Below are 14,392 nucleotides of genomic sequence, written 5' to 3' on the forward strand. Positions count from 1 at the left end.
AACGAACTCAATGAACTTTTGGTACCAGGGACTCAATTTAATTTTCCGCTCATCGTCATAGCAACACCCAATAAAACTGCCGTGACATCATCTTTAATGTGACACACAAACACACGGGAAGGAGGGAGGACATAATTTCCTTTTCAGATTCTTTCATCAGCGACCAAACAGAGGAGTAAAAAACTGACCACTGTGTCATACAAGTATCAGTTCTGGTCACAATTTTCTGACCAATCAGTGGTCTGCAGTTCTTTCACTCCACTGGTTAGTATCAGCTCAGCTCTCTTGGAACCTTGACTGAGGTATTACCAAAAAAAAAAAAATGATCAGGAACCAGCTATCCACAACTTTTGATAATGGAATACTAAAAAAGAGCGAGTAGAATCGAGTCGAGCTGAGTTGTGCCATGCAGTGGAAACAGTGGCAATAGATCCTGGATGAACTGGCCTTGGAAATTTGTTATTTGTGCAAAATCAGGAGACAAACATCTGATCCTGTTGAAGTTAGAACTGTGTTGAGGTTCGAGTACACACATGCAGCTGCTTGCAGAAGATAATAATAGTAAGGAGGGTCCCTTCACTGACCTGTTCTCCTGCTCCAGGTCGTTGAGGACCCTCTCCAGCTCTCCTTTCTCCTCCGTTTCCATGGAGATGAGGATCTGGGCGGGGCTGCGGGGCTGGCTGAGAGGAGAGCCTTGGTTCAGAGACTGGCAGTAGTGCTGGATCAACATGTGCTCGTCATCGCTGCAAACGCACACACGAACACACACACACGCACACGACAAACATACCCACCAATGATGGGCAGACACACACACATTCAGTCACAGAAAGACCAGTGCATGCACACACACACACACACACACACACACACACACACACACACGCAAAGGGGAAAATGGAGAAAAAGAAAATCAGCAAGTGAATGAAAGAGCAGCAGCGGAACAGGACTGCACCACAGAAGAAGAATCTAAAACACAGCGGGGACAGAGAGAGGGCCAGAGCGCTCGTCTTTACAACTCATTTGTCCTTAACTCTGTTTGCTATGCTGGATTTTTGGAGCGATTCGATTGGCCACGCTCTGCCAGCTCTGACCGATCACACACACGGCCCGCAGTGTTTGGGAGGATTTTAATTAGGCCAGGTATTTAGATGCTGCTGCGTTCACTGCACTGCTTTCAGCCCAGCCAGTCTTCCATTCTGAATACTAAAGGAGCCGCAGAGATGAGCTGTTTGAAAACAACAAATCCCCTTTAAGATGACTGCTGACTTGAAAGTAAAACTCATTATAGGACGAGTGTGTGGAGCTCTCTCAGCGGCTCGGGTTTAAAATAGCCTCTAGACGCTTTCTGCTCATCTTTATCAAGCGGGCTGCATGTTGAGAGTTATGTTGATGTGTTACACTGGAGTCGTTCTTTAACTGTGCAACTTTAATTACAGGCTTATCTTTGCAGGTCAAATTCCATGTGCATCTATTACACTTTCAGCTTTATTGTCCCTGAAGGGGAATTTGTCTTCCAGTCAGTCTAAATATAGCCTGCACAAAGACTTTTTACATCTGAAAGTGTCCAGAGACCAGTTGCTGTGTTTAACTGTAGGAAAAAGTCAGATTTTAAAACTATAACAAAGATTTACACAACAAATTCCTTTTTTGGGATCCTGCAAAAAAATTATTTTAGTATTAATCTACTGTTTTTTTCTTAAAGCGGAATATTAGAAAACCTGTACTATAAATTGGGGCTGCGGAGGATATGGGTCTTTATCAGGCAGGGATGGTTTACAAAAAAGGCTATCACGTTGCATTGTGGGAAATGTAGGATTGGACTGTGGCTGTTATAGGAGTTTCAGCAGCTTCTTTATGAAGAAAAATAAAACACACACAGATGTTGCTTTCTGGTTAACAAAATGTAAATGGAGAAATGGAGGAGACTAAAGCGGTCGCTGCAAAATTTATTCATTTCAATGAAACCAGTCACCATCTGTGACTCTGCTCTGCAGCAAAGTAAATCCATGCACATTTTTTCAAGATCAACTTTGGAGATCTTTGACCTGCGAATCTGTGCTGCTGACCAAAAGCAAGACGTCTGGACAGTGCTGATATAACCTATGAATCTATCAAAAAAAATGAATACAGTGTCAGAGGGGGCTCCATTCTTTCCTGTGAAAGTTGCTTAGTTGTGCATGAAGCCAAAAAAGTCACTTCCTGAATGCAGACTGTGGCAAGAGACTTATGCCGACTGGGCTGGTTAACTTGTGGTTAACCCCCCGCTAAGTTTCGAGACTATCCAAATGGATCAAACTCTGATTGTGAAAAAAGTCAATTTGCAGGGGTTATGACACAAAAAATGTATCCACTGTTTTATAGCCGCGTATGGGAAAAAGTCGTTTTGGGCTGCTGTGCATCATGTGAGCTTTAATTACACGGTTAGGCCAATTTGGTCCAGCGTACTTCGTTTGGACTTATGTTAACCAGCTAAAATAGTTAATTCCTGTGAGTGGTCATTATGTCAACAAGTGTCTGAAACCAAATATTTCATCAACGCACATGGAAACGTTTCGCGTTGCCACTTTAAGGTGAGACCGGCCCTTAATGCTTTTAGTAAGCCAAAATGTTCATTTTGACTTGAATGATGATAATGACCGCCTCCAGTTAAGTTTTCTGTTCCTCTCTCTGTGCCATTCAAAACTCCCTGTTTGTAATAATCACATGACTGTACTACTGTAACTTCTTTAAAGAAAGGGAATCAGAGAAAGCAAATGCATAGTTATAGTTAAAGTGATGAGTTTAAACAAATGAATATTGTACCTAATGACAGCTAACACTCTTATCACTTGAAATGCTGGGATTTTGTTAATGAGCTGCATATGAACTTAATATCCTGGTTATAACCAACCAGAGAAAATCTTGTCCCAGAGGACAACATGAATACAAGATGTTCTGATATCACCTGGTGATATCAGGAATACGGGGACATATCTGTATGAGGTATGATGATGAAAACAAGAATAACACCATTAAATGAGCAGAGATTTCAGCACACGTAACCATAGTCACTGACATACATCACATGTATCACAACCAGCCAATGGAAACAAAGAAGACAGAGCCAGGTCACACACAGCGAGCCAATCGGTGAGTGAGGAGGTTGGCAAAACAAAACAAACAAACAAAAAGCGGTTCTCACATGCTCTCATTGGGTGAGATACTGTCATTCAGATAAGAGCCATTACGATTCTCCATTTCTGCTAACCTGCGGAGGGGGAAGAAACAGAGCAGTCAGTCCCAAAACCAAGAGGTCGAGCAATTAGCAGATTCTGGAGGGAAAATACGGGTATGATCGTTGCTGTAACCTAACGTAAAGATTGATATGAAAACACTCAACCAACATTAGGCTTCATGTGTCCTTCGATCGATTATCTAACCTCTAAACACCAGCTTCATGGAAGCTGATTCCACACTGTCAACGGTAGAAAATGTAGCCTTATTTTCTGTTGTCTCCAGTTACTCTAATTGTGTGCAAACAGCAGCAGGGATATTGGAGAATTTGGTGAAGGACATAATGTTGTGTTTCTGTTGAGACTGTTGGAGTTCCTCTGTGTTTGGCGTATGTTGTTATCATTTTAGCCTAAGCAGATGAAATGTTAGACACCCACACACTGTGCACAGCCTTCTGCATCCCTCCGTCTATCACCACGCCACTTTATTTTATCATGTTTACAACCGATGCACTACAAGCTCCAGCCGCACCTTCAATATGTGGCCTCTTTATATTTTATACAAGTTGGCTTGGATTGCCTTGAAAGCTGCCTTATAAAAGCGGCGGTTGGCAGACCTCAAACACTTGATACTGCTATTTGGTTTTCAATTTTATATGACTCACTTGTGTAACTGTTTTTGTAGCTGATTTACTGTAGCTGAATTTCTGCTGCATTAGTCACAAACACTGCAATAATGTTTTATATAATGTGGGAAGAGGAGAGGGCAAAAATATGATGACAGCATATGCTAAACACAGGTTTCTTAAAAAATAATACCAGGGTTTGTTTTTTTAATTCTTTAAAAGGAGTAGTTCAACAAACTCTTTGCTTTTTTGCAGAGAGTTAGTATGAAGATCGATGTACGTGCATTATCTGTGGATTTAAAGCCAGGAGTTGATTAGCTTCACCTAACGTGAAGAGTGGAAACGGGAGGAAACAGCTTACTAGCTAAGATATCATTAATCAGCGAAATGAAGGTTGGTCGGCATTTTTATTGTCCAACTTTGGAGTCTCTCAGCTAAGCTAAATCACCTTCTCTACAATGAGACATGAGAGCAATAATGATATTCTGAGTAATTTGAGAAATACTTTAAAATTTGGGTAAATCAGTTAATCTGTTGTCATGTCTGCTAGGTCTTTTTCCTTGCTTCGGTCTTTTGGGCTGAGCTAAGCTAACCACCTCCTGGCTTTATGTTAAGATATGAAAGTAATATTGATCTTCTGAAAGTAGAATAGGATGGGAAATACTTCTAAGACTTTTGGGTAACTGGGTTAGTCTGCATGACAAATATGAAGCTAGAGTCACAGTATCTCAAATAAGCACAAAGAGGAAACAGTTCAGTTTAATGTATCTGTAAAAAACAACAAGTTGTGGTTTTATGGGCGTTATGTGCTGCAACCATCTATTGTTCAGACTGTAATTACTTGTAATTATTTCAGTGAAGTGGAAAAAAAACTTCCATATCAGTCTGCTAGTTGTAATTCTGAGATTAAAATATTGGGAATAGCTGACAGCTACTACATCACCCACTTGGTGAGCAGAACCACAAATTAGTTGACACTGTTACACTCAGTTACACTGAAATAAAATCCAATTATTAACTCAGTTGATTCAGTTAATTAAAAAGCCATTTGCTTGTGTCTAGTTTCTCCTGTTAATCAACCATGACATATGTAACACAAGAAGCGGCTAATTTAGGCTATTTTTTCTGGTGCGCTGACACTGGGGGTAACCATCTTAACGAGAAGTCATTTTTAGATTTTTGTTTCTTTCCAACTGAGACAAGCTAGCTGTGTCCCCCTGCTTCTTGTCTTTAAGCAACGTTCAGATTGCATGCTGTCTCTTGCTAGTAGATATCACAGTGGCAACAGGTTTCTCATCTCACTCTCTGCAAGGAAACAAATATTCCTTTAAAACGTCTTCAGTTATTTACAAAAGGTGTACAGTAAGATCTTTCGATTGTCCAGAACAGCCAGGACACACTGCTGTTATGTCTTTCACAGTCATTTTTAAAAAATGTTTTGAGTAGTACAAATAAAACTCCTCTCATTTCCATTGTATTGGGGTGAAGGCATGGGAGATAAACAACAATATTCATGGCCACATACCATTTTTTTGCAATAAGGCTGAACCGATCCTTTAAAAGAGAAAAAACCCTGGTATTATCTTTGAAAAAACACAGTGCCCGGCCATTAAGACGAGCCTTGTAAACAAACCTCCCGGCTGTGCTCCTCTCACAGATCTATCGTGATAAAATAGCTGTGAGTGAAAAGCCAAAGATTTAAATTGCCCCGTCACTATCTCCACTAGATCAGTTTCCTGGTGGTTGGAGTGTTTGCCCAAAAAGTAAAGAGATTTTGGGGCTTTATCAGTGCTCAAATAAAAAAAAAAAAAAAAGGCTTGGCAGTGAGCGTTTAAACAGATGGACTGTGACAGACTGGCATCTGCCCAGGCCGGTGTGTTTGTACTCATAAGCTGCGGCACGCTACAGAAACAAGAGATAACCTCGCGGTCTGGGGGCCATCGGCTCCCTCAAGGCTTAATTATGTTACTTCTTCGCCCTACCACCTTCCTTTAATCTGCTGGATGGTATCTGGACGCCGCCAGGCCAGATCTAGACGTGTCAGGGGCTGAGAGCACAAGGCCGGAGGGGGGGAGTGTGACTCAGCATGTGCGTCCGTCAGCGTGTGCTGCTGTGTATTAATATATATATATATATATGTGTGTGTGTGTGTGTGTGAGCTAGCCCGAGGCAACAGTGAGCGGTGTCAAACACTCTCTGGCAGGGATCAAAGACTTGGCCTGTGGCTCAGACCTCACGCTGACTCCACCGAGGGAGGCCAACAGTGCACGACTGACTGACTCAATGACCGATTGATCGACTGCTTGATTGACTCATTGTTTGATTGATTTGACTGCTTCTTGTCCCTCAGCGGTGGGTTTCTGGGAGCGGTTAGGATCACTGCAAAACCGAAGGGACGCCGAAATGTTTTGGTGAATAAGCTCTGATTGACTCAGTGTGGCACCACAACAATATTGATGGCTTTTTTTTTTTTTTCTCTCCTCCGCGTCCGGTATTGATGAAGTTTTTCGAGCGCACATGCTGGCGCGCCGAATGGTGCAAGCAACATCTCAGATGCATTAGCATATGCATATAGTGGCCTCTCACTGCAGAGCGCTTATTCACCAAAAAGTCAATGCATCACTTTATCATGAGTACAGATTCAGTTCCTACTGTATGCAAAGGGATATCTTGACACTTTAGTTCAGCTTTATACTATCCATCATTTACTGTAAAATCATTATAGCACATTCAGCATTTAAACCAATGGTGCTGTTGGCTGTAACTTTAGATCTAAGTACCATTTTCTTTGAAAACTTCTGCAGTGATAATATGTTAAAGGAAAGACAGCAAATGCCTGGTGATAAAAAAGACACTCAAATGCAGTTTGTCAAGGTATCCCATTATTCATCTCTACGTAATCAACAATCGTGCATAAACTGCTTTCAAAGCACTGACATATACAACCATAAAGATCTGGAATAATGAATGAGTTGTTTTAGCTGTTAAAGGCACAGGAAACTCACAATTATCACTTAGTCGTTCAACATTTATCAGTTGCTCCCATGAAATTTGTTACTTTCATTTTATCTACAGTACATCTTATCTATGCCTTTATTTCCTGGTTCAGACAGCTGGTGATTTATCACATGGAAACAGGTCCAAAAAGGCAACGCTGTTCTCATCTGAGGGTGTGATTAAGCTCTGTTTATGGTCGACGTAAGGGGTTAACTGGAGTCCCCTTTTAGATACATAAACAGTGGAGGTTTTGATTTATACACTCCACTGCTAGTTTAGTAAGCACACCGAGCTAAAACGAGTGCCGTCTAATCCAACAAGTCCTCCAGTAAATCCTCCCTTCATGAAGGTTATGATGTTCAGTTTTTGTTGAAACTGTTTCAGGGACGTGTTGATTCAACTTTACGATCATTTTGGAGGATGCAGTTTGTGGTGCTGTTAAACTGCACTGCATTAAGGGCCGTCCACACCGAGAACTATAACTGTAACTATAACTATAAAAATATCATTGTAAAAACTGTTCTAACAGAAGTGGATGGAGGAGTTACTACAATAACAAAGCCGCGGTCTGGTTCTTGGTGTAGACTGCACTGTATACAGAGAAGTGTTTGTTGTTTAGTCTCGCCTCATTCATAGTTCCAACTAAAACTGAACATTTTAACTTTAATAAAGAGAGGATTTGTTGTAGGATTGTTGTATAAGTGTCTCTTACAGATAAAGCATAGTTAAAGACACTACATTTCAGTGCGCTTAAAATATCTATTAAATGTTGCATGCTGTTTAAGCTTTGCAAAGAATATCCTGCATGTGTAGATATGCAGGAAGTTTCCTGTACCTTTAACTCATCTTCAGTGGAATACTGAAGATGTAGGACATCAATCGGCCTATATATTAAACTACAGACTGTATATGACATACGCCTGAAAGGTATGTTGACATCTTCAGCATTATTCAAAACATTTCAAAAGATTGCTCAGACTTTAATACTTAAATAGACTCACTGTGTTGCAAACAGTTGCTTGTAATCCATCTGTCACTTAAACATGAGTTTCTTAGGGTTGGTGGGGAAACTCTTAGTAGATGAGAATAATTAGACTTGTTCTGGAGTAAAAACACTCCTAATTTTTGACTAACAGCAAAAAGCTCTTCAGTGATGAACTTTTTGATCTGTTAAGCGCTGTGAACACGAGAATGTTGACCGAAAGTTCCCCAGAACTGCGTCAGCAAAGAATTAGGGCAACCAATCCCCCGTGAGTTAACGGCTGCGTGAACACAGCGGGGGGAAAGAAAGGCATCCCAATGCAGGAAGTGTGCTGCGCTTTAGCATTTTCTCCAAATTCATTATTCCAAATCACATCAATCAAAATGTTTCTGGTGTCTGGGAGAGCTCTCTGGAGGAGCCATTATCTGTGGCGCTCGTAGGGCCGAGGGTGGCAGCAGGGAATGCGGAAAGTGGAGCACGAGGAAGGTTACTTCTCCGCGTCCTGTTCGCAACACTGTGAGTCTACACCGCTGAGAGGAGCTGCTGCTGAATGCAGATAGCGTGTTACCGGTTGGCGTAGTGCTCGATCCGAGTGTGCGTGTCGTCATGTGAGAGCTGAGGGGACGATCCGGGCCTGAGACAAGAGGGAGAAACAGACAGGAAGAAGAAGAGAGGTTCGTGAATCCAACCAGGAGGGACTCATTAATCCCAATGCACACACGCACACGTGCACAAGCCGCATGAATCCACAGGAGAGCGATGAGCGGAGCGACAGTATGAGGCAGCACAGATGTGTGGTGGTGTGAAATGCTCTGTAAATAAGCTCCCCGCTTGTATCCTGCACTCCCAGCTTGGAATACATTTGCCTGCACTTCAAAAGACCCGTCGGATCTCAGATGTCACACCTCGTCTGCTGAGGGAAAGATCAGTATTTTGACATCATTAACCACGAGTCTCTGAGGATTCTTACAACTTTTCCTGCAGTGTTTTAGTCCTTGAGAAATTAGAGTTTGACTCTTTTAAAATCCTGAAAACTTCCTTTTACAAGGGCACCTTGGTGTTTGGAAGTTTTTTCTGCTTAGAACCCAAACAGATGAGTTTTCACCACAAAGTAAAGCTGGGTGAATAATGAAAACTTAACACTTAAAAACAAATTACCACTCATGTTTCACTGGCAGATACGACTTTTCTCAGACACAATGATAACCTGACACTTGTGCTTTAGCGTACGTCTGGGGTAAAAGTCTTCACAGGTCCAAAACGACCTGCATGCATAAATTAAAAAAAGGAGAGACCTGATCTGAGCAGACCTGAGGATAATTAGGTGCGGTCAACCTGAGCAGACCCTAACACAAAGAGAACACCAACATCTACAGTGGCATGGTGATTTATCATTTAACAAGCAGCCGCTGATGGAAAAGGGCAGCAATATAAGAATAAGAAGGACTGTAAAATCAGAGAAACTAATTCCAAAAATAATACCTTTATGTTTTAAATGCTTATGCTTTGATTTATAACCTGCCCCTGTTTGACTGGCATTATGAAAATAGTTATTCACTGATACAGAACAGTACTTGTGTTTTCATAGATTCTTCATTTTCAGAAGTGATTAACAATATATGTGTTAAATTATTTGAAATGTTGGTACATATTAGTGGAACAACTGATATTCTGTTGGCTAGAGCCGCAACAAACAATTATTTTCAATATCAATTAATCTGCCGATTATTTCCTGGATTAATCAATTCAATATTTGGTCTATAAAATGTCAGAAAATAGTGAGAAATGTCCATCCCAGTTTCTCAAAATCTTTAAGCAGGAAATCTCTATATTTGAGAGGCTGAAGACAGCTTTTTCTACTGTTTCTGCGTGGAAAAATGACTGATTAGTCAACTGAAAATTAGCGCTCTCCCTTCGCATAGTTATATGTTTCATTAAGATCAGTGTATCAAGGGGAAAAGTCATATATGCCAGTGAGACATCAGTTTTCAGAAGTGGTCTGAAAAAGGCTAAAAAAAAATCTGATGTAGGGGCTCACAAAAACACCCTTTTTACTAGGCTTAGCAAACACAAACTATGTGAATAAGCTTAATTAAGTAATAATTCTAGGTTTTTACTGGCAGGGATGTGTTTTTAAGAGGAGTGACTCATCCTGAATCACAGAGCTGCGGGGTGATGTGGGGTCAAGCGGCAGTGAGAAACTGTGAGATGTAAACCCACCACAGCTACAAACAAAATGACACTACACAATGAGTGTGAAATGGGTGGAGGCGAGTGTGTGTGTAAGTGTGTGTGTGTGTGTTTGAGAGAATATTTGAACATGAGACTGACAGAAAGTGAATGTACAGCTTCTGTGTGTGTGTGTGTGTGTGTGTGTGTGTGTGTGTGTGTGAGCCAGGTACTCACGCATGGTCTACGGGCCAGAAGTTGATCAGAGTGACAGGACTGCAAGACAAAAAAACGTGAGATGATGACACAGGAAGTGGGAGGACACTGCACAGCAAGGCATGATGGGAGCTGCAGTATGGAAGGCAGCGGGGACGTGGGGAAGGCGGACGTTACAGACACGCACAAGACAGCTGTGATAAATTATGAGTTATAGTGCGCAGGAATTCACATACACACACAAAACGAACTACACACCATCGATAAGGAGCTGATTATCGACCTGTTCTTACATTAAATCAAACAAACGGGACAGAAAAACATATCAGATGTAATAAAACACTCAGATGATGTGAAGTATCAGACCTGAATGTGTGCTTGCACAGAACAACAGACAGAGTGTGTGTATTCTGCGCGTCTTACATTAACTTCAACCTTCAAAACCCCCCATTCATTAGTTAAAACTGTAAAGCTTTCACAGGAGTGTGTATTGTGTTTCTGCTTTCTGGCCTTGAATGAATAATAGTGAGACATTCATCATTCCTCGTGTACTGCCAATACCTCCATTATTATTGGCTATGTTTCCCCGTGCCAATAGTAGTATTAGTGGGTATTTGGATTTCCATCATCATAATCATCAATATTCATGACAGCTAGACTGAAACATCAGCATGGCTGATATTATCAGCAGATTATAGTTTATCATAGATGCATTAGTATGTTTATACAGTATATCAGCCCAGAGACCTGCCTCAGCTGTAGTATTAGTATCATCGGATCAGTTTACAGGTAGAATTAGCAATCTTCAGCATTGGTTTACAGGGAGATCGGTTTACGGCTACCACTGGTATAATTTTGCACTGGTTTACAGGTAGCATTAGCATTCTTTAGGATCAGTGTACAAATAGCATTAGCATCTTTTAGCACTGGTCTACAGGCAGCATTAGCAGCTTTCAGCTCTACAGTACAGGTATTGTTTTCTTGTTTGTATCTCTGCTGTCATGCACATCAACAATATCTCGTTCTGACTGGCTGGCTTACAGTTTAAAAAGAAGAGTCTGACATTTTTGTCGAATAAGCTTATTTGCTTTCTTTGCCGAGGCTATTGCTGGGGCTGCCCGGCTCTGTGCTGTTGCCAGGCAACCAGCAGAGACTCCAGGAAGTTACTGCGCCTGGCCAAGGAACAGTTCTGCACATAACCCTGAGTAGAACTGTGTTGTTGTATTTACACTTGGTTTTTGTGCGGGTTGAGCAAACACAATGTAACATGTTAATTAGTGAGCTTAAGTCAGCTGGCAGGAGGATTTTGTTACTGTTGGACAGAGCCAGGCGAACTGTTTCCCCCTGTTCGCAGTCTTAGTGCTAAGCTAAACTAAGCTAAGCAGCTGCTGGCTCCGGCTTCATCTTGAACGACTAGACATCAGGGTGATACTGGTCTTCTCGTCTCACTGTTGCCAAGAAAGCGAATAGGAGTGTTTCCCAAAATGTTGAGCTTCTGCTTCATGTACCGGTTGGTAAGTCAAACTGAAACACATGTTTACACAAAGTTTGTAATGACATGTTAAAAGGTCACTCTGTCCAACAAAGAGGGTGGTTAAAATGTTTCATCAGGATGAATGAACTCGGACGTTCACCACACTGAATGTGCAAAACAACACTAATGTGTTTTGACTGTTTGATGCACTGTGCTACAGTACATGTAAGCCCCAGAATATGATGTGCATGAACAGGTTTCCATCTATAATATATCTTGACCATAGATATTAGAATTACTGGGGGATTCTTATCAAAAAGATTTGTTTTTCGACTTTTAAATATTGAAATTACTAATGCTCAAAATGCAGAACCAGTCAGGTTCTATTAATGATGTGAAATTATCATTTATGCAACAAATCCTGTGTTTTTTTTTTCCTTTAGCGGTTTCGACCTTCCTGTCACATCCCTCAACAATAAGAGGCATCAAACACATCACACACTGGATATGGACAAACAAACTAAATGTGTGGGCAGCAAACACATGAGCACACACCACTGCACAAACAGCATCACAGCAAAGTCTGTTATCAAATCGTGGCTAAACTTTAAATGTGTGTATGTGTCCTCTAATTCAGGTCACACTGGAAGGAGTGTCTCTCTCTTGTAATAAAACCTAGTTTCACCTCCTGTTTGCCCTTCTCTGTGTGTGTGTGTGCGCGCATGTGTTTGTGGGACTCACGTTTCCATGTTGTCCCCCTCCAGGATGGTCTGGACAGGCAGGTAGCCCATGCGTGGGTGTTTGGCGAAGTAGCGCTTGGTCCTGAACTTGTTCTTCAGCACCTTGGCAAAGTCCCTGACATCCTCCCCTGATGTAGTCTGGAGAGAGACAGAGCACAAAGGTGGCTTTGTTCACTCACATGGGAGTGGGGCACAAACACACATACACACACACCTTTCAGTACACGCCGCTCATTTATTTCTAGCTCTTTTGCCTTTATTCACACATCCAGTGAGTGAATTTAATGCCCTCATTGTCAGGTCTGAGTGTGTCATTACAGTTACGAGAAAGAGGAACAGATTTATGACCCTCAGCCAGAGCTTCAGCGTCTTTATTTCAGCCCCGGGCCTGCGCTAAAGAAATCACAGTTTAACCCTCTATTTACACTAGATGTTATATACAAGTACACAGCTTCAGGTTTACTGTTACACCAGCTGAAGGATCGTATTTGTTATGTGATTTGGCAAAAAGTTATTTCATGCCCTCTTTAAAGTTTCCACTGCTGTAAAATTCACTGGCTTTTCCATGACTCTCTGTTATTATGTCAGAGATTATCTATGACCTAAAAAATGTTGTTCCCCTCATGGCGCTGCAGTCCTGGGTACTGCACTGAAGATGGGTTTACTGAAAAGAAATACCACTGCAATACTGTCATAAATCAGTGAAATAAGGAGGAAATTACATTTTGGTGTCATTATTTCAAGTGAGTCATTTATAAAATTTCTAAATATTCTCTGACTCCAGAAATTTCAAGTTGTAAGTAGAGTTTTTGGCCAACTGGGAGTAGCAGCATGAGCTGTAAACACAAAACTGGCATATTATCTTATTATCTTATCTCATGTGTTAGCAAACAGTTGCTTCTTTGCACATCCAAAAGACACAGAAAGAACACTGGCATTAGTCTGAGTCATGTTTCTGTCCATCTAATGAATGCAAGTCCAATATTTGTCTCCTTTTAGCTCAGTTTTTGGTCTCCACCAATTCCTGAGAAAAATATCTGGCTCTTTAGCTGCTAAATGCTCCACTATGTCCTCCAGCTAGTTGCTAAATTTGTCTGCCTGCTGTTTGGTGCTGAACAGCAACAGACAGAGCTGCAAAATACTCCATTATGTTCAGTGTACAGCTAGGTGATAATTCTCTGTGGTTTTGCTGAGAGTTAAAAGAGAAAAATATGAAGTGAGTTATAAGGGGAGAGCCTGCAGCCAATTTGCTCAGACTAGACTGGAAGAAGTGGAAACCGCTAACTTGGCATACTCCAAAGTAAAAAAAAAATCTGCCTATTAGCACTAACATAATTTGTTTAAAGTGGAAATAGACAGCTTTTCAGCCCCCTGCTATTTCTGATTGGTATTATTGTGGGGCTGCTGTGGCAAAGACAGCAGGTGTTGTACTAAAATCAGTCTCTCTGTCAATATATGTTCACTACAATAACATTAGGAGAGAAAGGGTGAATTTGTTCATTCACTTAGTTGGTAATTTAAGCTGTCATTTCCATGGAAAATTTAAGATTTATATAGTGAAAGTGATTGTCATTCTATCACCATTAAACTGAAATTAACATTTACTTTATAATGCTGAGTTAAAGCAAAAAGTTGTCTATTTCCACCTGTGAGCTCTAGCTTCATATTTAGCATACAGACATGAGCATCGTGTTGATTCTCAACTAACACCACAAAAAAAGCGATAAAGCCTATATGTCAAACTAATAGTTTGCTACAAAAATACTGAATAATCCAGCTTTAATGAACGCCGCAAATGTAATCTATTGTCTGTTAATGTTACTTCATGTGTTTTGACTGGAAATTTGTCTTTAATGTGGCTCAGAAGTAAAAACATCAGACTACACATTTTGTGAAACTATGGCAAAATCTTTTAAAACATTTTCTCACATTTTATAGAACAAATAATATAATATCTATCTTATTTTAATCTC

The 14,392-nt window shown here is 40.9% G+C and overlaps 1 protein-coding gene across 8 annotated transcripts in view; it reads right to left on the reverse strand.

The window, feature by feature from the left end:
• Positions 1–14,392, reverse strand: part of dmd (dystrophin) — a 331,517-nt gene that overhangs the window by 9,184 nt on the left and 307,941 nt on the right. For 6 of the 8 annotated variants that reach the window (XM_084713783.1, XM_084713788.1, XM_084713784.1 and 3 more), the window contains 5 exons: positions 12,421–12,557; positions 10,227–10,265; positions 8,389–8,454; positions 3,185–3,250; positions 585–743 (listed from right to left, as the gene is read on the reverse strand). In XM_084713783.1, coding sequence (XP_084569909.1) covers positions 585–743; positions 3,185–3,250; positions 8,389–8,454; positions 10,227–10,265; positions 12,421–12,557 — 467 coding nt within the window. The remainder of the gene's footprint in view (positions 1–584; positions 744–3,184; positions 3,251–8,388; positions 8,455–10,226; positions 10,266–12,420; positions 12,558–14,392) is intronic. The other 2 variants (XM_084713787.1, XM_084713785.1) reach the window with 1 other exon arrangement.

This window comes from Lutjanus erythropterus, chromosome 24 (assembly GCF_056507025.1).
Source record: "Lutjanus erythropterus isolate fLutEry1 chromosome 24, fLutEry1.hap2, whole genome shotgun sequence".
Lineage (NCBI taxonomy): Eukaryota > Metazoa > Chordata > Actinopteri > Lutjaniformes > Lutjanidae > Lutjanus > Lutjanus erythropterus.